Source organism: Macrotis lagotis, chromosome 2 (genome assembly GCF_037893015.1).
Source record: "Macrotis lagotis isolate mMagLag1 chromosome 2, bilby.v1.9.chrom.fasta, whole genome shotgun sequence".
Taxonomy (NCBI): Eukaryota; Metazoa; Chordata; class Mammalia; order Peramelemorphia; family Peramelidae; genus Macrotis; species Macrotis lagotis.
Genome location: NC_133659.1, coordinates 174,838,976 through 174,864,682, shown reverse-complemented (window position 1 = coordinate 174,864,682; position 25,707 = coordinate 174,838,976). Strand labels below are relative to the sequence as shown.

General features: G+C 39.4%; 1 protein-coding gene across 8 annotated transcripts in view; it reads left to right on the top strand.

Annotated features, from left to right (window-relative positions):
* Positions 1-25,707, top strand: part of MSI2 (musashi RNA binding protein 2) — a 518,635-nt gene that overhangs the window by 301,554 nt on the left and 191,374 nt on the right. For all 8 annotated transcript variants that reach the window (XM_074223649.1, XM_074223647.1, XM_074223646.1 and 5 more), the window contains exon 7: positions 23,187-23,235. In XM_074223649.1, the coding sequence (XP_074079750.1) occupies positions 23,187-23,235 (49 nt within the window). The remainder of the gene's footprint in view (positions 1-23,186; positions 23,236-25,707) is intronic.

Below are 25,707 nucleotides of genomic sequence, written 5' to 3'. Positions count from 1 at the left end.
TGTGTGATATGGACCCCTCTATTAGTCTGGTGAAGGTTATGGATTCCCCAGTATCTTTTTAAATGCGTAAAATAAAATCCATAGGAATATAAAGGAGACCAGTTATAAATTATACACATATAAATTACATACATACACACGTAAATGTATCTGTGTGTATTCTAAAACAAGTTCAGGTTATGTATGACAGTTCTGATTAAAACAAACCTTCCAGGTTATGAATACCAGAATTAGACCAAAAGCATACAGTGAGTCTGCATTAGACTTTCTGCAATTAGACTTGTTTCTTTTTCTGAAATACCTTATCACTTGTCCGTTACATCTTCTTTGGTATCATCCTTTATAAGGATCTATACTTTAAATGATTTGCTTCCATTGACATGTCTTTTTAACCTTTCTGTACCTTAATAGATTATCCTCTAAAATTTACCATTCTGGTAACAAACCTAGCTAGAGTGGTCCTTAAGCACAAAAATACAGTCAGGTAGGAAAACTTTCCAGTATGGTATGACCTATTAGTATAGGCTTCCAGAACCCAGGGGTCCATTAGGGGAGGACTCCAATCTAGGCATGATGATATCAACTACTTTTCACAAGGACTTTTCCTCTTTCCAACAAGACTATACCTACAACAGTGATTCCTATCCTGGGTTCCTGAATCCAAGGACTCTAAACTTCAATAGGGAAAAAAATATCTCTTTATTTCAATATAATTGATTTTTTTTATAATGCTACATGTTTTTAAATGCTGTTAAAAATATTATTCTGAGAAAGGGTTTACAGGCTTCCCAGACTGGAAAAGTGGTCCACGAAACAACAAAGGTTAAGAACCCTTAACTTAAAAAGAGAGAGAGAGAGAGACCATGTTTACCCTTTGTATCATTTACTACATCTGGCATAGTGCCTAGAACCTAGGAGGTACTCAGAAAATATTTGTTGATTAATTTAATTACTAATTAACTCCTATATTTTATCATTTGACCTTTTCATAAAGCTCTCCTTTTCCTCTCCCTCTCTCTCACCCCCCCCCACACACAATCACCCTTCCTTTCTTACCATTTCTCCATCCTTTGTATTTGTCTCTTCCCATGCCTTTTTCTTCTCTCCATTTTTACTTTTTTTTTTGGTTCTTTTCTTTCTCTTTTCATCACTCTCTTGAGCCTTATTCAGCCCACACAGCTAAATCCAAGAGACATTTGAGAATTCTTGTAATCCCATGGTTTTTAAAATGTGGTCCAAGGATTCCTAAGATCCTTTCAGGAGATCCTTAAGGTCAAAAATATTTTCAGAGTGACATCTTAGTCATGATTTTGGCACAAAAGATAGAGCACCTGGCCTATAGTCAGGAGGACCTGAGCTAAAATCTGTCCTCAAATACTTAACTAGCTGTGTAACTCCAGTCAAGTCACTTAACCCTATTTGCTTCAACTCTTCATCTATAAAATGATTTGGAGAACTAAATGGTGAATCACTCCAGTATCCTTGTAAGAATAATTCTAAATAGAGTCATCAAGAATTAGACATGGGGGCGGCTAGGTGGAGTAGTGGATAAAGCACCAGCCCTGGAGTCAGGAGTACCTGGGTTCAAATCCGGTCTCAGACACTTAATAATTACCTAGCTGTGTGGCCTTGGGCAAGCCACTTAACTCCATTTGCCTTGCAAAAAAAAAAAAAAGAATCAGACATGACTGAAACAACTTCCTGACTCTTGGTCTGGCATTTTATCTGCTACATCATCTAGCTGTCTTCTCCTTGTAGGAAAGGAATTATTATAATAATGGGAGTATGGATATTTAGTGTGTATTATCTCCCCTAATCCAGCATTCAGTAGTTCATAGCTATTCAAGTTTGAATGGACTTGTAGAGTAGAAAGTAAGCCACCACCATGCTTTTACTTAGAGACCTCTCTTGCTTGCCTGAAAGTGGTTTTGGAGCATTCTCTTCTTTCTCATCTAAATGTAGAATCTGAAGCCCTCAGGAATTTTAAATAGGTATGGAGTCTGGCTATTTGGAACCACCAGTTGTCCGAAGAGTTCTTGCCTAGTTGATGGAATGCTCTGGCAGGTGGGTCGGGACCAGGCCTCTCTCTTTTTAGCCTGATAGCACTTGACAAAGAAATACACTTTCTTTTCATTGGTTCATTTAATTGGCTGTGCAAAATAATGGGGACAGATTAGGTGGAGTGTGCTGGGCTTGGAGTCAGCAAGACAGGTTCATATCTTATTTCTGATGCTTGCTGGGCCTATCCTTTCTAAGTTTCAGTCTTCTCATCTGTAAAGTAGAGATAATATATAATTGGAATGCCTACATCACAGGATTGTTATGAGGAAGTGAGATGATGTTTGTAAAACACCTTGCAAAATTTTAAAGTGCTGGCCACATAAATGTTGGAAAATCAGGAATTTATTGCCAATAATGGTGAGTGGTCCAATTTGCCTGGTTTACAGTATTAGGGAAGTAAGTGTGTGTGTGTGTGTGTTAGGTCAAGTTAAGAATGTGGCTTAGAGCCTTGAGATTATTGGAGGGCAGAAGAGTTTAATTCTGTAGGTACAAGGAAGTCTTTTAAGTATTAAGTATTTTGAACAGGAGCATGACCTGATCAAAACTGAGCTTTTGGAAAAGGTATGTTGAATTAATTTCAAGGATGGGTAGGCCAATGAACAGATTTTGAGAGGTATTGTGGTAATAGGAAGCAGGTGAGAGGTCATAAGGATCTTTAATGAGGTAATAACCTTAGTGCCTTAAGATGCGGTTTTAGTAAAATTGCAAGTGGATAAATCCTCAACCTCCAGGGAGTAATAGCTATTGTCCATTTTAACCTATGAAATCTGTGAAAAACTTATCTGTGGTGAGGGGATTGGGTAATCAGACTTTAACCATGGGGAGCTCATTTCTCAAGTCCCCAGAACAATTAAAACCACTATCTTCTCTCTCCCAATCAAACCAGACTATTGAGATCATTGCATTGTTATACTTGATAGATATTTCTCTGTCTTGAATCTTCTTTCAAGAGAGATTTGGATTGGTGGTAGCAGACCTGACTGTTATTTCACCCATAAAAGAGAATCTGGTGCCACCTTAGACTATGAAAATTCATGAAGCCTCAGCTTTGTCTTGAAGGGGGATTTACCTGGAGCAAACCATCTAGTTCCATAGGCAGCTCATAACTTGGAAAAAAACAAGGGGTCTTGACCATCATGCAGATGCCACCCTGACTCTGTTTTCTACATCTTCCTTGGGGAGCAATAGCCAAATCAATGCTACCCTTTTTCCTTTGATGGATGTGAGCATCTTCTGCCTCATGGCTCCACTCAGAATCCATGTCATTCTGAGCTGTGGACTCTAGACCAAAATTCTCTTTTCTCCTTTGCTGCTTTATATCTGTCTCTGGCAGCCCTTTCCCTCCTGTGTCCCATTTCCTACTTTCTCCTCTGACATTGCTTTTCTATAGCTCTTTGTATTAGACCTGCACTCCCCCAGTACATTTATTTTGTAATCATTTTTATGTGTATATATTTTTTCCCCTCTAACACTTTCTAGTCCTTTCCAATAGAGTATAAGCTCCCTGAAAATAAGTATCTACCTTTGTCTTTATCTTCCATAGTGTCTAGCATATATTAGGGACTTAATAAATGTTTTTTTTTTTCAGTTGAATTCGGGGAATGCCAACAATAATTTCAAGGTCCAGGATGAAACACACCCACAGAGCTCAGGAACCCCCTTCCCCTCACTCTTCTTTCTTAACATTTCCTCCCTGGAAAAATGAGCCCATACTCTCTGTACAGAATATAAAACTAGCCCTGTCTGGCCAGGCATTTAGAACCTTCAGATATCTAACTGGGGGAATTGTGGGCAAATATGAAGGTGAGGGGTTGAAGAAGAAGGGGGTGGAAAGAGTATCAGAGAATCAAACAGGTCTTTGTGAATTCTCCTTGACCTGAATTATCAGACTATTGACCTTTTCCTGCTTCAGAATAAATATCCCTTGATTTCTGTCTCATGGGGGACCTGTGGTCTTGCCTGTTGTATTTCTCCTTTAGAGACTCTGTGAGCCACTGGGGCCTCCCACAGGAGGGGGCATCACCTCGACTTGATGTCAACCTTGAGTGAGATAGTGAAAGTTGAGTATGTCGCCTGTATCTCCACATATCCCTCATGTTCTTCTCTGACCTAATATTTTACAAAGAGATATTAACGAACATTTTGTTTGATTGATGTGAAGTCATAAATAATGCTATGATTCTTCTTTCCCTTGCTTGGTTCTTTAGTGTTATACAGGTTCTAGAGGCTACAGAAATTGTGCAATTCTTGGAACAAAAGACAGGCAGGGAGAGGGGAAGGAAGGTGAGACAGTACGGAAGGAAGGAAATTGAAAGAAGGAAGGAAGGAAGGAAAGGAAGGAATGAAGGAAGAAAGAAAGAATTTTACAACCCATCTCATGTCATTCTGGCTTTAGTCTTCATTGCATAAAAATGGGAACTTGTTCATCTGCCTGGCTCACATATCCTCTTACAGAAACCTCTCTGAACTTGTCTATTGGGGGAATGCAAGAAGGAGGCGAAGGGTCTCATGCTTCAATGAGCCAGTCTCTGTGGCCAGAAGTCCTCTTTGTGTGATGACCCCAAACTCTAGGGGTATTTATTGGCTTTCTCCCTTTTAGAGGTCACTATTGCTGAGAGCAGACAGGGACTGGAGCAGTTTGTATATTTCCATCGATCTCCAGCCCAGTGGCATGACTAGGGTGCCGCAGACTCAGAGTGCATCTCTCAGGAGATGGGCAGTTGCAAGCAGCCAGCATCATAAAATGAGTAGCCAGTGGGCAGAAACCCTGTTCTGAGCCTAAGGGGCAGTCTGGTAGAATGGCAAGGAAACCATGAAGTACTGTTAGCGGGGGTGGGGTTGGAAGGGGAATAAAAGGGGGTTGCAGCATTTGGAGGTCTGGATAGAAGTCAGATATGTACTTTCTCTTCTACTCACCATCTTAGAGAGTTCCCAGAGTTTTGTGTTCAGTGGCTTTCCTTTTTCTTATTGTTGTTCATTTCTGTCTGATTTTTTTGTGACTTCATTTGGTGTTTTCCTGGCAAAGATACTATGGTGGTATTGCTACTTTTCTTCTCCAACTCATTTTACAGATGAAGCAAACTGGGTAAAATGACTTGCCCAGAGTCACACAACATAGGATCAGAAGGACCTGAGTTTAAATATGATCTCATATAAGTGTATGAGATCATATTTAAACTCAGGTCCTTCTGATCCTATGCCCAGTGTTCTATCTACTGCTCCTTGCCCAACCTACCTGTGAGCTACCTGGGCTCACACAACCAGTATATGGCAGAAGCAGGATGAGGCTATCTGCTTTGCACCATATACATACTACCTCTCATTATGAAGAGAACATTATAAACCTTTAAAGACGTAATGTTATTGTATATGTTAATGTTTGTTGTATGCAGTGTTGTCTATATACATATTATATACATAGCATGTTAATGTATAAAGGTATGTAATGTATGTTAATGTATAAATGCTTATTCGGTGGAGATGATAAAGGATCCTAGGACCATATGTGTAGAGAGGTTAAGTTCTTGGCCCAAGGTCAACCAGAGAGCAAGGGACAGAGAAAACATAGAAGTTGCTGCTTACAATGAAGCAGTGAAGATAGAATGGAAACTCTAACTGGAGTGGAATACCCAGTGCCCAGCCCATGGGTGTCAATTCTGGAGGGCACTTAAAATACTTGCAGTTTTTCATCAGCATAGAAATCATAGCACCTGGTTAGCAAGGACAGTTCCTTCAAATGGGAAACTGCAAGATGGTAGCTTGGGGGGAGGGGGGAACAGTGTTCCTCCCCAACCCTGCTTTATTCTGTCTCTGGCATCCAGAAGACCTGATTCAAATCCTGCCTCTTCCATTTGCTGAGTGACTTCAGAGTAAGTTTCCTCATCTGAAAAAATGAGAGTGTTGAATTGGATGAGCTTGGAGGTCCTATCTATCATAACTATGATCTTACAGTATTTCACATATACCTACAACTGACCTTCATGCTGGTGTCCCAGGGCCTCTCTCTCCTGTTCATCTTCCTATCCACCCTAACTCTTCCACCACCAAAAGTCCTGCTTAAGCTATTTTTCCTGCTTAGGAAATTTATGATAGTTGCCCAGATACAAAAATATCTATCTAGTTATGGATCTGGGAGGCACATCCCTACCTAAGGGAGCTATATACTGGCAAAGCAAATAGAAAGTGTAAATGACTGTAATTCAGACTGAGCACCTTTGAGTGCTGAGGAAATGCCAACTGAAGCCTGGTGGGACTCCCTGTGTCTGAAATCTTCTGGGGAGGGTGCAAGGTAACACATGCACATGCATGTGTTCACATGGACAAACACATTAGATACACAATCACTGGAGCTATTGGATCAGCAGCAAATTCCCAAGTTGGATTTAGAAATGCTGAGAGCCCTGCTTCATAGAAACAAAGAATAAATGGAAAGCCCCGGGATGAAAAATGAGATCCTTCAAGGCACCCTCTGCCTCCTCCTCCCTTTATTCTAAAATCAGCCCCATCCAGCTCTGTGCTTCTCCTTCCTTAGGAAACCTGCATCTTTCTTTTTCTCCTGTTCAGGTTATGGCTACCTTACTAGGATCATAGGAACATGGATTGACATGGATGGGAGTTTTATTTAGCCATACCCCCTCATTTTACTGATGAGGAAACTGAGGCCTAAGAGGTTTAGTGACTTGCCCATAGGATCAGATCCAGAAGGGACCCTGGATGAGGTCACATAATATAATCCAACTCCATCCTTTTAATATAGCAAGTAGCATGACCCTGAGAGGTAAAATTGCTGTGCTAGTAAGGCAATGTGATTTCAATGACTCACTAGTCTATAGGATGCTATAGTGCTTTGGAGGGGAGGGGACCACAAGGGGCTCCAGCTTCAGGCTGCTGTGTCCCAATTATAGCTTTTTTTCTTTTCCCAAACAAATTCTAAACTGCTAAAACTATGACAACTTCTGACTGACTCGACCCTTCTTCAGGTGAAGGACCATTCATCTTCAGGTGAAAGCTTCTTGCACCTCTGGTCTTGGTTTCTTAAGTTGGTTGACTGCCGGTATTGGTGGCTTAGCTAATGTTTGTGTGCTGACCCCCCCAGGAGGCAGGGCTCCAGTACAGAACATGTTACTCTTTAAACAAAATCTGATTTTCCCCTCCATGAAGCACTGAACTTGCTTGCTGAGAAAATTCATGTTCCTAGGCTGCCTTGGTGACTCACTTCACTGGGGAAATGTCTTTTTTCTAGGACCCTAGAACTTAGTCTTACCTTACAAGTAAAGAGTGTTAAAGACCAGTTGCCTTGTCAATAGCCCTCCTGTCTACCCCTACCTTTACATTTAGGTCATGGACTTTATCTGGACTCTAGTATAAAATCAAAAGAGAGAAAGCAATAGAAATGACAGGGTTGGGGGGAAAGGTAGGCATGTATAAGAGGAAGAAAACTGATGGTGGAGTCAGCAGCAAGTCCTGGGTTCAGTTTCTGTTCTGCTACTTCCTACCTGTGTGACCTTGGGGAAGTTGTTTGACCTCTCCAGTCTTCCATTTCCCCTCTGTAAAATAAAAGGAATTGTATTATCCAACCTCTGAAGTCCCTTGCAATACTTAATCTGTGATCATAGGAGAAAATACCAACCCAGATAACCATTGCAAAATCAAACTTGTTGCTAACAATGAAATATCCCCCCTCCCCGTCAAGAGTTTGAGAAGACCTTTTACTCTCATCTAGAAGGATGTACCACCCTTCTCAGTTTATCTAAGGCATGCCCTTTCACCAGCTAAGTTAGAAAGGTTTTATTGAAAACAGTTTTTGTGATGTTAGGACTTTGGAAAAAAAGGTTAAGAATGTGGCTAACCCCCACAGGCCAATGGGAAGTACCTCCCTGCTTTGAGTCATGTAGGCTTAGGTCCTTCTGTTGGATCTTGTTGACCCCCTTTAGGGGTCATGGAAACCATGGTCTCAATAGTACTCCTAAGCAGGCTTGGCTTTGAAGAGGACACCTGGTTACATTGCCTCCCAAAGAACCCACATAACCAGAGAAGCCTTATTCCATGGTCCCTTTTGTCACTAATGGGCAGCTCCCTAATAGAGTCCAGCCTGGTCAAAGGCCTTGGAATCTAGCTGCTTCTGGAGGGTAAGGGGTGGGGGGGTGAGGATGTCTGGGAGCAGTGGGGCCATGAAGCCCCTTCCCCTAGCCCTTGAAATCACAAAGGACTTTCTGACAGCCAGAGGAACTTAATTTTTTTTATTAATGAAAAGAAAAATACATAAGGGTTCTTTTCCCCCTTCCTGCTCCCTCAAGAGGCATCTTTGACAGAAAAGGAAGGGAGAGCAAGAGATTGAGGCTTCCTTTTATTCCTATTTATTTAATTTTGTTTTTAAATTTCATTGTAATCGAAGCTTTAGGCCTTATACGAAAACGATTTTCAGACAGCCCAGTATGTGGTGGACATTTGTCTTTGTTAATTTATGTGGGGAAAGGTAGTCAATCCTCTGGAGCCAGCTGCTGGCTCTTGGATTTCACAGGGGTATTTAAAATAACAGTTCCTGGCAGTTGACTAGCAGCTAAGAGATTTTTTTTTTTCTCCTTCAGAAAGCAAAATATTGCATGAGTTGTACAACATATACAAATGATTTGAAGATTTAGGCCACAAATGCATAACGTGGTTTTTTTAGCAAAGAGCTAAAGACTTCATCAAGTTATAAAGTTAGCAAACAGAAGGGGGGAAGAGGGTGGGGTTTGAGGAGAGGGGGAGCTGGTGGTGCTGGGGGGTGAGATACAACACAGATGTATTTTGTTGCATGTCATGCTTGTTTAATTTCCCTTCTCCTCGGTTCCAATTCGAATTGCCAAAATACGTTAGATTACAGTGCGTTATTTCATTTGCCTGCTTTATAATTCCTTCTTACCTCAAACAGATGAAAAACATTGCACTAAAACAAATTGACAGTTCTTGAACCGAAAAAGATCTTTATCCTTCAGTGTTGATGTAGAAATAAATGAAAGAAAAACATACTTGCTGGGTCTTGAAGCAGCTTGAATTGGTATGTTTTTTTGGTAAGGATTGCTACATTTTTTTTCATTGTTCCCTCCACCTCCTGATTTTTTTCCCTTTTCCTTCTTCAGAGAGCTGCTCACCTTAGATTAAAAAGTTGGTATGACCTTCAGCAAATCACTGTACCACTGTACCATAGTTTCATCCTCTATAAAATGAGATAGTTGGACAAGATGGTCTCCAAGGTCTTTTCCAGTTCTGACATTCTATGTCCTAAGGCATGTCCTTCCACTAGCTGGAACATTCTGTATTCTGATATTCTATTTTCTAAGTCTTTCCTGACTCTTAACATTCTGTGTTCTGACATTCTTTGTCTTAATGTTCTGTTCTAAATTTTCTTCTTGCTGGAAAATTGTGTTATTATATTTTCTAAGTCTGTTCTGACATTCTGTCTTAATGTTCTGTGTTCTAAGTTCCCTTCTCCCTGAAACATTCCATATTCTAAATCCCTTGCAGCTATGACATACTCTCTTCCTAAGTCAAGGTAACTGTTAACTCAGTGACATAAATTTGAAATCTGTTGAAGATCTGTGAAATAACTTGAATTTGTAAATAGTCTGTAATATCTAGATTTATTCTATAAAATGGCTTTACAGATCACTTGGACAGCAAATATTTATTGTGTTCGTAATTCCTAAGTGCTGTTATTTTTTGTTGTTAGTGTTTAGTTATGACCAACACTTCATGGTCTCCATTTGGGATTTTCTTGGCAAAGATATTGGAGTGACTTGCCATTTTCTTCTCCAGTTCATTTTATACGTGAGGAAACTAAGGTAAACAGGGATAAGTGACTTGCTATTTCCTCTTCCAACTCATTTACAGATGAAGAAACTAAGACAAACAGGGTTAAGTGACTTTCCCAGGATCACATAGGTAGTAAGCATCTGAGTCTGGATTTGAACTCTGGACTTTCTGTCTTCAGTTCGGGCATTCTATCTACTCTACCACTTAGCTGCCCTGTTAAAAGTAAACGGAAATATAAAATATGGCACTGCCCTCTAGAAGCTAAAAGCATTATAGAGAATGGTGGAAAGAAAAGGAATAAAGATGTCCATATTACATGTTTTCACATGTTGTCCTATGTGACACATGTAGTATATGAGATCAGTCTTACAGAACTTTAGGAGTGGTTTTTGAAAAGCAGGGGCTAGTAGTGTATTCATAGCTAAGTTTCAGAGAGTAGTGATGTTATCCAAGACTATCCAACTAATCAGTGATAAAACCAGGATAAGTGACATTTCAGAAGCACACTTAGTTTCCATTTAGAGCACCTAGAGTTGAATTCTCATCTTCTGTTTATTCCTTGGACAAGTCATCCAATTCTTGTGCCTTGGTTTCCTAATCTGCAAAATAATAGGAAGGAACTAGGTGATCTTTAAGATCCCATCTCTCTAAATCTGTGAATCTGACTTATTTCAAAAGCTCTTTATTATGCCATTATACTGAGTAACTAGAGAATCTTACAGTCATATTCCATATTATTCTATATTACAGTTCCATACTGCAATCATAGAACATTGAGTTAGATAGAACTTTAGAGATCACCCCTTTACTCCTTTCTCACATTGTGCTTTCTAGTCTAAAAATCCAATGCAGAAGATTTAACCTTTTTATCCCAGCATGCCTACTCTGGGCCCAATTATCCTAATTGGTGATGGTCTCTGTTGCCCACTTCAAGATACATCTAAGACCAACTCCAGCCATGCCTCACTTCACTTCTTGACAGCTCCAGTCATCATCCTTGTAACTTTCCAAATGGGAAGACCTCTTCCTGGTCACCATTCCTCTAAATATGCCTTGTTTCCTTCTATTAGAATTTGCATTTTTTGAGATCTGATACTGTCTTTACTTTTTTTTACCCAGGGCTGGGATGGACACATTTGTTAAAAAAAAAAAAACTAATTTCCCTTTGTTAGGCAGAAGGTCATTTTTAGGTTTATTAATTTGCAGGACACTGGGCAAACAGTCCTGACCTCAAAGAGCTTAAATTCTTGCCAGGGACAACAACAGATTGATAAATAGAGGGTGTGGGGGGTGTGTGTGTTGGGGGGGGGGGTGTAGCTCTTATCTTTATAAGGTCAACGTCTCCCAGGGCCATTCCAGTTGTCCTGATCCAAATAAGATCATTGGATCCAGATAACTCCAGAGGGAAAAGTGACTTTGCAAACACCCCCCCCCATTAAGGTCATTGTCCTCTTTGAGAATGAAGACAAATAACAACAGTAGCACACACAAAAAATATATATTTATCAATAGATACAAATAGATTTAAGATAATTTTGTTAAGGACAGGAAAGGCTTCATGTAGAAGATGTCACTTGGGATGAACCTTGAAGGAAGGTTCTACCTAAGAGGTAGAGGTAAGAAAGGTAAATATTCTAGGCATGGGGGGGGGCGGGGCTTGCTCAGTAAACAAAAAACAAAACAAAAGGGACAGTTTTAAAAAACCTGTCTTCCTGTAGTGTAATGTATGAGAAGGGGAATAATAATGTGATTAGATTGGGAAATTAGGTTGGGACCAGGTTTTAAGGGGCTTTCACTTCCAAACAAAGGAGGTTGTGTTTGAATCATAGGAGGTAATGGGGAACTATTTGAGTTTATTTGAGTAGGGAAGTGTCATGGTCAAATCTATACTTTAGAAAATTCATTTAGGGAGTTCTATGTGGAGGATAGATTGAATGAAGCAGGGAGAGACTTGCAGCAATTGCTCTGTTGGAACAGTTCAGGCAGGAAGTGAGAGGGACCTGAATTAGGGTTGGGGTCCTGTTAATGGAAAAAAGGATTGATATGTTTGGAAAGGGGGTAGATACCCAAAGTTAAGAGTGGGATAATGGGGGAGTTATGCATTCTGAGATTATTCTCTGTCGCTTATTAAAGTGTGACTGTAGACAAATTACATGACCTCTCTGAGACTCATCTTTACAATGGAGATAATATTTGTTCTATCCACATCACAAGATTATAATAGAATAATAGAAACATTATTATTAATGTGAATAATGATTTTATTTGTGAGTAGCATTTGTGTGATTTCAAGAGGTCTCTTTCCAATCCAGGGATTCTCTTATTTAGAAAGGAATTCTTCTTCAGTAGCTAGGACTTAGAGAATCTCAGCTTCTCAGTTGGGTTACCTTGTCTGCCAGGTGACAAGTCATCAGGGAAATAAATGCACTGCCCCTAGGAACAGTGAGGTTTCAAGAAGCAGCATTGTGTCACAAGTGGAAAGAATGTTCCTTTGGGACTCAGGAGAGCTTGGTTCTGTCTGGTTCTGACATTCACTAGCCCTGTGATTTTGAATAAATCCCTTCCCCTCCCTGGGCCTCATGGATTCAGAAAGATCCCTTCCAGGTCTCTCTAATTAGGTGAGTCTGTGTATCCAGGGCTTAGGGGAAGAATCTGCTCTATTTACTCTTTCCCACGGGAAAGAAGAAAGCAATGGTCTGAATGAACTCCTAGACCTTCCCAGGACCAACATCATGGGGATGGATGGATCAGGCCACTTTTGTGGAAGTCATCTCCCTGCAATTCAATATTCCCCATTTCCTAGATGAGAAAGCTAAGGCAGAGAAGGAAAAAGCCAACTGCTCTTATATCAAGGCATCTGAGTTAGCATTCAAGCCAAGAATTTCTAGTCCCATCCAAATGCCTCCCCCAGCCAGGGGCTGCAGCTACGCTTATCACCGTCCAAGATTGCATTGGCCACAAGAGATGAGGATGATTTTTCCATTTGGTCCTGATGTTTATTTCATGCCCATCAATATCTGCACATATTAGGACAGATGAGGTGGTTATTTACAGACTACGCTTTTTCACACCCAGTAATTATAAACCCTCCCCCCCACCCCCACCCCAATTCAGTCAAAGTCAAGGAGATCTATTTTGGCAATTAGCAGTTTAGTATTTGTTTAATGGGAATGCAAGCGTGTGTTACAGTGCATCAGTGCTAAGCTAATGATTTGACTCTCTCTCTTCCAGAGCTAGCAGGGTTGGGACTTTTTTCACGGTACGTGAAGACCCAATTTGGGGACAAGAAGGGAAATGGAAAAAAGGAACATAAGGCATCTCGATCATTTGTCTGCTTGCTCTCTCACCTCTTTCCCCATATTCTTGCTCATGTTCATGCTCAACACACACACACACACACACACACACACACACACACACATACACACACACACACATACACACACACACACACTCTCTCACTCACTCTCACACACACTCATATAACTAATGCTGTAAATGGGGCCATAGATTTCCAAAACATAGCAGCAGCCACTTGAAGGAGCTTTGAACAAGAGGCCCGTTACACCAGATGCCACTTCTGCCTGACAGCTGTCATGCCTGCAGAAACCAACTGCTTCTCCTCAAACTGCTAATGCCAAGCTTGTTTCTACTTCTTCCTCCCCCTCTTCCTCCTCCTCCTCTTCCTCCTTCCACCTTTCTAGGTTCCAGCTCCAAAATAGCAAGGTGGAATCTCTTGCTCATTTCCCTCACTTCACATTCAGACACATCCTTTTCCCACCAGACCTTCCTCTACCTTGGCTTTTTCCTCTTCTGCCTTTATGGACACATGCACATACATCTCTGAGACCTATGTGGATGCACAAGCATACACACACACACACACACACACACAAACATGTGCATAGCCTGTACATGGACTCTTCCTGCTCCCAGTTAGTATGCTCTTTGACTCAGGTTGTGTGTGAACCCTGTGCTTCCTCTCTGTAGAGCATGGTGGCTCCATTATTTCTATTCTCTTTATCCTGCCAGAGGAAGTGGGGTCAAGCTTTGTGGCAGTGATGTAGGTCCATGTACATTTAGCTCAGTGTTTAAGATCATTGGTAGCATGAACAATGACTTAAGGGAGAAAAGAATATTATAAATAATACTAATAATTTTTCTTACTAGGTAGTAAACAATTAAGAAACTATCAGTTGAAGCTTCCTCAAAGCTATGTGAAGAAACCTCAGCCTCAGGATTCAAATACTCATTTATGTTTTAATGGGTAACACACAGTTAAAGACTTGGCAGGGTCAACTGATGGGGAGAACATTGGACTGGGACTCTGGACTGCTGAATTTTGGTTCCAGATTTGCTCCCAGGTGACCTTGGAAAGGTCATATAATTTCTCCAGTCCTTAGTGTCAAATTTAAACTCAGGTCTTCCTGACTGGTCCATCATTCTGTCCACTATTCCAATTTACTGCTGATAGATTAGAAGAAATTCTTCTGCACTTAAGGTGAACAAGCTAATTCTCCAGAAAAGTTAGTTGTCTAATATTGGCCATGGCAGTTCAAGAGAAAAAGAGCTTAATTTTGGATAAAAAAGATTTGGGTTCAAATCCCAACTCTTCTGTTTGCTACCTTCTGTGTTCTTAGGCAAGTCACTTAATCTCTCCTAGACTCAGTTTCCCCCTTTGTAAATTGAGGGAATTGGATTTCTATGATGTCCTCTCTAGCTCTAATTTTTTTTGTTCTTTTGGAAACTCTCCAGGGATTGAATTCTCCCTGGCTTTCCTGAGAACTAAGAACCTGCCCTTCCCTTTGCTTGGCTTGGCTTTCATGCAGACCCATTGCTTTGACTAGAAATGTGCTTCCTTTACTAATTCCAAAGGTTTAGAAGATGTTGTGTAGAGAGCAAGGTTGGTAAAGGGAAGGAAGAGAAGTCTTATAAGGGAAGGTTCAGGAAATTGGGATGGTTTAAACTCAGAGGAAAAAGGATTAAGTAAGGGCCAATTCAGATACTGTTTTCAGGACTTTGGAAGTAGAATGAGTCATTGTTTTTCATAGTCATAGAGGACCAGTTCTAAGAAATGGGTTTGAATGGGAGCATTCAAATTGGTATGAAGGAGAATGCTGTGACTCTTACGGTGAACAAATTGCTAAAATAAAACTACTGCAGGGGAATTTATCTCTCTCCTGTGGTGCAGGGAAAATAGTTCATTATGTGGGATCAGAGAACCTTGTGTTCAAATCCCAATTCTAATGTTACTTCATCATTTTCTGAGACTAGAACAGTGGAGGAAGTATAGAATTGGAGAAGAGAAGGAGCTGATGACAGATAGCCTCATCTTTTTTCAGTGATGAATGGATGAATGAATTTAAAAAAGAGTAACTATTAAATACTTACTGAAGACCAAGAACTGGACATGCAAAAATAGTACCTGCTTTCAGGGAGCTTACATTTTTATAGGAGAGACAACACAAATGGAGGGGGTGTGTCCTAAGTAAAGTGCTTTTCTGAAAGGAAGAAATGACAATCTCTAATTGGTTTGAGGAGAGAAAGGATTGTTTAGGGCCATCCCTGTGGGGGGGAATGATAAAATATTGATTGGGAAAGATTAAAAGCACTGGTGTATTTTTGTTAGGGCCAGTGGAGATTAAATAACAGCTAAAATAAGTTTGTAGTGAACCGGTTAAACAGGATTGTGATTTTCTTCAGTAGTTAGTAAAGGAGTAGACAGGGAGTAATCCAGAATTGAAATTTGAAGAGAGCTAAGAGGCAAGGATGATGAGGAAAGAAATTCAAGGGTTAAAGGCAATGTAGCATAGAACTGGTCAATGAAAGAGCTTAGGTTTGAGGGAGGAAAAGTGAGGCTTGAAAAATCAGAAAAAGTTGGAATGATTGGTAGTACAGTGGAAAGTTAGAGCACTGGCCTTTGGGGTTGTGAAAATCTAACCCTGAAAAGGTTTGTTAAGTAAACTGAAGCCCACAGGTTTGATTGGAGGGGACTGATTTTTGTCTTTGGAGGGTTGGTGATAGAGGCGTCTGGGAAGCTGTGCACCTGTCTACTTCCAAAAATAAGCCCTTGCCATAGGAAGAATCCCCGGGAGTAATGACTGCAGTCACCTGGCCCTCAGTCACAGCCAAGTGATTGTAGGAATTCCCAGTCTGTTGTCCTCTAGTGCTCCCTAATTTGTTGGGATTAATTAACTCTGTGGAGGCTTCATGCACTGTGGGACAATTGTTTGGGGTTTTCAGCCATTAACTAAATTAACACTTTGAGACTGATTGGGGGAAGGGAAGGAGCATTGTTTTAGAGAATCTTAAGAAGATGGATCTACTTGTTTTGTTCATCTGCATTTGACCAGAAAAGTTAAATGGAGTGTTATTTCCTACTTTGTGCACACAGTATGTATGTACCCATCAAAAAAGAGAGTTTTTCAGAAGTCAGAGAAATAAACCCCTGTTCTAGAAATAAGTGGTAATCAGAGTTATTTGTGTTTGCTGGGGAGTAATGTGAGAAGAGGTCAATATACTATTAGAGATGATCAACTCCCTGTCCCCCTTCCCTTTTTTTTTCCATTTCTAACACCATCCTCCTTTCAATTATTTTGCCTCTAACAATTTATACCAAAGCTCATTTCTCTGACATACACTGATTACATCTTGCCTCTGTTCCCTGATGGTGTAATCAAGGGATCCATGGACAAGATATTGGCAGGAGTAATGATCTGAAGTTGGCCACTTGGGGCACTCCTAATTCAACAAGCATCTGTTAATTCATACTCAGTGGCCAAGTACTTGGCTCCCAGAAATTTTGGACTCTTATGTGACCCATCCTGCTTTTTTGATTCTAAAATTTCAGTTGGAATGTGGTCAGTGCAGGCTAAAGTCTAGACTCCAATATTTATTATTACTGCTTATGGACTTCTGCCATCATCCAGAGTATTGTCCAGCTAACTTAAATCTCCCAAAGAATAGGCAATATTTGTTCATCAGCTGAACCTTTGGCATGGTACAAGGAGTCCAGTATCTAAAGTCAGAAGACCTGGGTTTGAATTCTGACAGTCACTTACTGGCTATGAAACCATGAACAAATAACTCTTATCTCTCTCAGGTGTCATTCTTCCTACCTAAAGATATTGGACTAAATGACTTTCCAAAGTCTCCTTCCAACTCTAAGATCCTATGATCCTGTCTACATTGGAATAACTAACTAACCATTGTTGGGTTTAGTGCTATTAATTATAATGTTAACCATGTTACAAATTTTTGTTGATTTGAGATTTAACATTTTAGCTGACTTCTGGTCAGTATTGAGTTTGATCATTTCTTATTGTTATTATTTTTATTTTATTTTAACCCAGAGCAAATTATCAAATATGTCCATATTATCACCATTCCAATTAGAATTTTCTCGATTGGGAAATAAAGAAGCAAATCTTATTCTTCAGTAAAAAATTGAGGCAGATGCTCTCCCCTTCTCTGAAATACACTTTTTCTTACCTCTTCCTCATAGATCTCCTAACTTCTTTTAAAATATAATGAAGATGCCCCTCCTACAAGACTTTTTTCCTGATTCCTGTTATTTTTATCTGCTCCCTCTTGAAATTTTTTTTGCTCATCTTTATATACATATGTGTACACATACACATATACATACATACACACACAGATATATCCCCTCAATAGCTCCTTGTAAGCCTCAAGGGAACATTATTGTCTTCTTCTCCCCAGCACATAACATTGTGCCTGGCACATTATAGACAATTTATAAAGGTTTGTTCAACTGAGAAATGTTCCCATCCTTATTTATGCTGCTTTTCTTAAGGACTGTGCTACAGTAGCTTCTCAGGACCCCAAAATGGAAAATCAAATCACATCACCAAGCATTGATTAATGATCTCCCTCCTAGGGTTGTTATGTGGATACAATGAAATGATCATCATAAAATACTTAGTCCAGCAATTGGTAAACAATATTATGTGTTAGCTGTTATCATCATCATCATCATTATCATTATTGTTAAATACATATGATGTGCCCCATGATGTGTTAAGTGTTGAGGCAACAAAGAAAGGCAAAGGAAATCACTTTTTTAAACAGGTTAGAAGAACCATTCACCAAAGAAGTAGGAGCAATTACCAGAGAGAACCAAAAAGGAGTGAGAGGTGAAAAAGAAGAGAAAGGAGAGAAAGAGAGTGAGAGAAGAGAGACAGGTGAATAGAGACTGATAATAGAAAAATATGAATATAGTTACAGATAAAAATAAAGAAGAAAGGATCGGTTCCATGCCAACATTTATTCATCTTTCTTCTCATTCTTCAACCCTTGAAACATTACTATGAATACTTGGTTGTACAAGCCCATTGAAACTCATACTAGAATTTATCCTTTATTGTATATGGGATGGATAAGCTATAGAATGCTTCATCTTGGGGACGGCTAGGTGGCATAGTGGATAAAGCACCTACCGGGAGTCAGGAGTACCTGGGTTCAAATGCGGTCTTCGACACTTAATAATTACCTAGCTGTGTGGCCTTGGGCAAGCCACTTAACCTCATTTGCCTTACAAAAACCTAAAAAAAAAAAAAGGAATGCTTCATCTTAGCTTGAACCTTAAAAACTGTAGAAGAGTGAGTCTAGAGTGGTCTTATTTGAGGATGGAAGAATCCAAGAAGTTTCTTCAAACTGTCTGACTTAAGCTCATGAGTGACAGTGGTGGCTAGAGTAATAACAGACATGGAGTCAAGAACAGTTAATGTTTACCCATCCTGTGACCCTGAGGGATTCACTTAGCCTCTATGAGCCTTGATTTCCTCTTAGATGTGTTGATCTCCAGGATTTTGGATTCTTATATTGACCTGCATTATGTTCTTTTGTAGAACATAATTTTTGTAATTGTTTTTTTTAATTAAAAAGATTTATATTTATCCATATGGTATGGTTTGGTGCAAGATTAGCAATGTGATGCTGTTAGAAGGAACTTTTCTCCTAACCCCAGACCCAAAGCAGACCTGGAAAATTATCAAATTCCCAAGTCACAATTACTTTTACATAAACCTTTTAGCAATATACACCGTTTTTCCGTTTTTCCCCCTTGAAACCCCAACCATTCATCTTCAAAGTGAGTAAAGTCCTTTTGGACATTATGTAAATCACTGACCTTAAGTATGAGAACAGAATCCCCCTTCCTTTTGATATTTAGAAATGTCTTCCAATTAAGAGCTGAAAAAGTTGATGTTGGTAGAGCTGTTCATTGGTCCAGTTGTTCAGGAAAAGGGTTTGAAATTATGTGATAAAAGTCACTAAACTGTTCTTATACCCTTTTAACCGTAGAGATATCACTCACACATAAATATCAAGGAGGTCAAAGGGGAGACATAAAAATTTGTTTTTGTGTGTGTGTGTGTGTGTGTATCAGGACATTCATAGCAACACTTTTTGTGATCATAAAAAACAAGCAAACAAATGAAAACTGCAAAGTGAATGTCCATCTACTTGGAAATGACTGGTATGTTTTGATACATATTTGTAATGGAGTAATAATTTTATTGTAAGAAATAATGACTGTGAGTAATTCAGAGAAATGTGCAGAGACTAGTATGAATTATTGCAAGTTCTATGACCTGAGCAGAACCTGGAGAACAATGTACACAGTAATTACAATGATGTGCATGAAAAGATCACTCAAACAGTTGAAAGGGGAAACAGAAAAAAAGCAAAAATACTTTATTCTTCTAGATGACTACTCTGAAGCTTCTAGAGACTCTCTTAATAAATATTGGACCAAATCTTTAGTCCATGATATACTCAACCATCGACCTTGCCGACTTGGATTTCATTTGTTTCAAAGAGAGGGAAGCAGTAGGGGAGATCAGTTTGCTCATGGCAGGGTTTGGTGCCAGTTACCTTGACTGCCTTAGCCTATTTTTTCCCTTGATGGAGCCCCACACAAGCTGCTTCTGTTTGATTCACGTAGAACCGTGAGAAACCAGCCTTGTTGAGGAGACTGTTTTTCCCTCTATTCAGCCTTTGTATATTCAAATTCTCCTAGATTCAGTTGTTGCTATTCTGCCAGATTTCCATAGCATTGATGGCTTTGCTGAATTAATAAGTAGTGTTTTGCAGTCGCTGAAAAGTTTTTTTTTCTAAGCACCCGAGCCTTATCCATATTGATTTTCTTGCTTTCTTCCCTAACCAAGATGTTTTATTTTGTAAAGTGTTAATAGAATTTTTCTTTGGCTTCGGCACTTTATCTATTCAGCAGGCCTTTGAGAGTCCCATTGTGCAAACTGGACTATAGAGGAAAGAGTCCTATTCTTATGTGACAATGACTGCCCTTAAAAAAAAGAAAGAAAGAAAGAAAAAAAGAAAATCCCTAAACTCCACATACTCACCAGAGTGGGGGGAGTATCAAAAGGGTGGAAAGAGTGTTCCAACTTTAAGAAGGAAAATAAGAAACCAATTAAATGCTATGAAAAGAATAAAGAATTTTAAAAAGACAGTTTACATTGATATTATCAGAAGATCATGATTTTCAAAAATATATTAAAAAGCCAATTTTTATATTGTCAAGGTCACTTAAATGAGTTTAAAAGATGAATTTTAGGTGGTATCAGAAGGAAGCTTTAAAAAAAGAATTCAAAAAAGATAATCTTAAAGTAGTAATGTCAGAAACTATATTTTTAAATGATATTTTAAAAACCATTTTAAGTGGTGTTGTAAAAAAAACCCTTCAAAGATTCAATTTTTAAAAGACAATTTTTAAGCAGTTCCTGGACAGTTTTTGGTTTCAGCCAATGAAAATCGGTTGTTCAAGTGCAGCTAGCTATCCTGCTGCTTGGAGCTTGAGATAAGGGCTTGGCTCTTCTGAATAGTCTAAAGATAAGGACAGGACAGGTGCCCTATGTACTTGTTTGATACTTCTCACCAACTCTACCTTCGCCGTCCTTCCCCTTTCTCTTCAATTTTGACATTTGATAAGGACTTGATCTGTTCTGTGATTCCATAAGCAATGAATGCCCCCATTCTGTACAGAGAGTTGAACTGACTGTGGTTAGGGTTGAACAGAGCATGGAAAAACAGGAGAGCAGTGTGTATCTATTGTTTCAGCAAGTGTCCAAACCCTCATGAAAGTCAGACTGGAGGGATTTGGCTAATACAAACTGAAAGGAAAGGGTGAGGTGGGGGAGTTCCATGGCAAAGGGGTTGTTAGATCACTGAGATGTTCTTGTACCCAGAGATGGCACTGTTGTGTTAGCTGGATGCCTCTCTAGCACTGCTAGAGAGGGCTGTCATCATAACCAAGCCATGTCCATTTTCCTTGGGAATGAACAATTGAAGGATGGTACCCAAAAGGGAGACCTGTTTGTACAGTCTTGGTTGCCTAGCAACTAGGGGTCCTATACACTCACATATACAAACACACATGCATGCATGCACATACATGAAAGGATTTTTTAAGTCAATCTAGCTTCTAGAAAGTATCTGTCATGGATATGTGATACATCCAAAGCCACGATTTAAAAATAAAATTTTAAAAAGTCACTTTTCCTAAATTCACTCCCTTTTTTTGCCCCTCCCATCAAAAAGTAGCTATGGCGGAGATAGGACATATGATACTTTTCTCAATAGGATGCCCATTCCTATTCCAATTCTTTCCCCCTGTACCCAAGAAAAGGCTCAATTGATAGTTCATATACTCTAATGAATGATCAAGTGTCTGCTCCATTCTCATGAACACATTAAAACTGCACTAAGACTTTAGAACACTGTGTGAGTATATTTGAATCCAGGGGTATGATCTTATCCATATAAGGAACTTACAGTGAGAAAACTTCCTAGACCAATTCAAACCAATAACTCTTCTGCAACATATTCTTATTGCAAGAACTGTTAACTGTATTTGTGTCATGACCCCCTCTGGTGACCTGGTAAAGCCAGTGGATCCTTTTTTCAGAATCGTATTTTAAATGCATAAAATAAAATCCATAGGATTACAGATGCAACCAATTATATTGAAATACAAAAAAAATTAGGATAAAAAGGTTTATGGACTGTAGATTAAGAATCTCTATCTTAAAAGAGTTTTCAGGGGGCATTAGAGGTTAAGTGATTAGCCTACACCCATATGATCTGTATGTGTTAGCAGTAGGACTTGAACCAAGTCTTCCTGACTCCAGAACTGATTCTCCTCCCACTGTGACTCACACATGCATATATATTTAAATGTCTTTATGTATATATAACTCCATACATGTCAAGATGAAATAAGTCTTGAGTTCAAATTCCAATCTTATTGCATATGAATGTATGGGGTGTTAAAGGAGGAATTGCACCTTTGGTGTAAGGGCTTTCTGAACCTTTTTCAGGACTGTTCATCTACCTTTGGTACCCACCTGAGTCACCCAGCTATAACAACTATGCCCTGATAAACCATCTTATCAGATGAGCTAAACCAAAGTTAAAGGTAACCCAGGGGCCTCAAACCCTAAGCACATGAAAAATTCCCCTGGTAGACTAGATAGATGAAAGCAATTTGTTCTAATGGCCATGAAAGCAACTGAATTAGATGTTGTGGAGTGCTTAGAGCTGAGGCATTGACAACACCAACATCATCCTTTGCATCCTGGATCATCACTGGTTGTCCTGACTTTTGTCCTGTCCCTGGACTTCAATGGCTGAAAGAGAGAATGAGGCTGATGATTTTATGCAACTCTATCCCCTGCCCAAATCCGATTCATGCAGAGTCAAAGCATCACCCCATGATGTCATTGGTCCTCTTTGAAAACAGACAAATAGCAATATGTATTCATGTATAAACACATACATTGTAACGTGACTGTGGAGAGAGTTGATTAAATTAGAAAATCAACATTATAGCACTTGGCTAATTATATATATACCCAAAACAGTCTAACAGTCAACATGGTAGATTCTGGGGTTGTATTTTTCCTTCCTTCTTTATATTTGTCCTTCACTCAAGGAGGTGGCACTGATAACAATATAGATGAAATTGGCAGCTTGATCCACTTGACCTGGCTGAGAGTCTCCCTACAGAATGTAGTTGGGTGATTATTTTGGTGGTAACCTTGGAGTTACAGGTTTTAAAGCCCACAGAAAGGGTTAGGTCTGGAGCAGAGGAAACTCAGCCCATTGGAACCAAACCAAAGCTGAACAGAACTGAGTCAGATCCAAAAAGTGAATGTGAAGTTTTTTCCTTGGTTAGAGAGAGGTCAGGGTTCTAAGTAAAAATTGGAAAGATTTTTATGGTTTGTTTTTAAATTACTCTTTGATTCTTTTGAAAAGGTCCTAAATGGAGCCTATCCTGTGTTGTTTTTCAGGTGGAGGATGCCATGCTGATGTTTGATAAAACTACCAACAGGCACAGAGGTAAGAGGCCAAAGGCTAAAAGGTTCTTTACTTGATTTTCTCTCATATGTCATTGGCTTCCAAAGAACCTGAACAAACCCCTCAAATAATAAATAATTTATTCTCTCATCAAGGTGATGTGGTCAGCCAGCTCATGGTTATTCATATAAATGGTTGAGAACAAGGCACAAATAATCCCAAACACTGGATTATACAAAATACCCTGCTTATTTGACTTTGCAAATGTGCTGCAAGATGGTTTTGGCCAGGTGAATTACTTTCTTTGTTACTGCTTGCTTAGTCTTAGGTTCACATAAATTTGAAGGGCCGAACCTTAGAAATGTACTGAGTTGTGGGTAAGAGCAGTCCTAGAAATGCTATAGCTAATCTCTCTTTGGGTCAGATGCATATCCTACAAAACTAGAGAGAAAAAGACAAACAGACAATGATGACGTGTGCAGATCCACATACCCTGTTATATTTATCCTCGGAATGTACAATGACATTTCATTGCCTGAATCCATTCTCCCTTGTTTTCCACCTCCCCAAGCTCCACTACCCTTCAACCTCTTCCTCTAGTATGGAACATAAGTGATTTAGAGTAAGGAAAATTGGCTTAATGCTGAAAATTCTTCCTAGAGATCAAGAACCCACAAGTGAATGAATGTGATTTAACAACATTACTCCCTCCCCCCATAACCTCCAGCCCACAATTTCTGGAGGAGTTTTCTGCTCTATTAATAAATTGGGACTGGGGGAACAACAGGGTCAGAATCAGTAATAAAGCATTCCATGCTGGTTGTGTTAAGAGTTAAAAAAATGGAGAAAAGAGTAGCTTCTCTTCTCCACTGCAAGTTTGCATTTCAGGTTTGGTTTGCTTCTGTTTTTGTACTGTATTGGTTATATTACTTCTCTTACCCTAGTTAGAAATATTTACCCCTTGTCATAATAGATAATGCTGTATGTAGAATAAGGAAGACTTGAATTCAAATCCTGCCTCAGACACTTAGTTGTGTTACCTTGGACAAGTTATTTAGCTTCCTTTTGCTTCATTTTCCCAATCTACAAAATAGGAGGTTGGGTTATTAGATGACCCTTAAGGTCTTTCCCTGTCTAAATCTTTTGATGCATAAGTTCAAAAGGAAGCACAAATAGGATAGCTTTGAAAGTCATATGTTGAATTTTCTTAAAAAACAAACTATAAGGGGAAGCTAGGTGGTTTAGTGGATAAAGCACCAGCCCTGGAGTCAGGAGTACCTGGGTTCAAATCCGGTCTCAGACACTTAATAATTACCTAGCTGTGTGGTCTTGGGCAAGCCACTTAACGCTGTTTGCCTTGCAAAAAAATAAATAAATAAACAAACTATACATATCAGACTTTTTTTATGTCACATAAAAAAGAAAAGAAATATTTACCCTTCTTTAAACTGAGGTTGGACTGTATGGCTTATAATATCCTATTAGCCCTAAATATTTGATTCTATGACAAGCTGGTTGTAGGACTCTGAACAGGTCACTTAATTCCTCTGGCCTCAGTTTCATCATTGTAAAATGAACTGGAAAAGGAAATGACAAACTGCTCCAATATCTCTACCAAGAAAACTCCAAATGAAATCAAAGAAAGTCAGACAGGGCTGAAAACCCAACACTATAGAAAAGCAGAATCAAAGATGGGGGTCAGGGAGGATGAAAGAGAAAAAGGAAATTCCTCATTTGGTGTGTCTGATAATCTCCCTTCTTAATCTCAGCTCACACAGTTCTCTAAACAGGTACTAGGACTTGGACAGAATAGTTTGTGTATGGGGAGGCATTATTTAGGGATCATAGGAAAAATAGAGTATGACCTGGAGATAAGCATTTAGGACTTCAGCATCACATATATCTTTAGAAGGTGATCATCTGTAAGGGTTGGCAAAATTACACACTACAAAGTGTTGCCCCTGACTATTAGTTCTTTCAAGCTAAGAATTTTTAAGTAAAGTTTTATTGTATTTGAAATGTCTAAAGCTATTCTTAAATTAAAAATGAAAACAAGGCAGCAATGTAAAAAAGCAGGTGGTTGGGCTGGATTTGACCCACAAGCTGTACTTTGCAGCCCTTGACAGGGAAAGGATTCTTTTTTTTTTTTTAGGTTTTTATAAGGCAAACGGGGTTAAGTGGCTTGCCCAAGGCCACACAGCTAGGTAATTATTAAGTGTCTGAGACCGGATTTGAACCCAGGTACTCCTGACTCCAAGGCTGGTGCTTTGTCCACTATGCCACCTAGCCACCCCAGGGAAAGGATTCTTAACCTGTTTTGTGTTATGATCCCCTTTGTCAAAGTTGTTGTTTTTTCCCATTTAAATTTTCAGATGTCCTAAAATCTATCCACGGATCTTCCCCTCTCCTCTCCCACCCAAGTCCATGGATGTCTAGGTTAAGAAGTCCCTAAATGCCTTTAAGCCATCTAACTTCAGTCCTAAGTAGTCAGTGCTTCACCTAGCAGAATGTCTT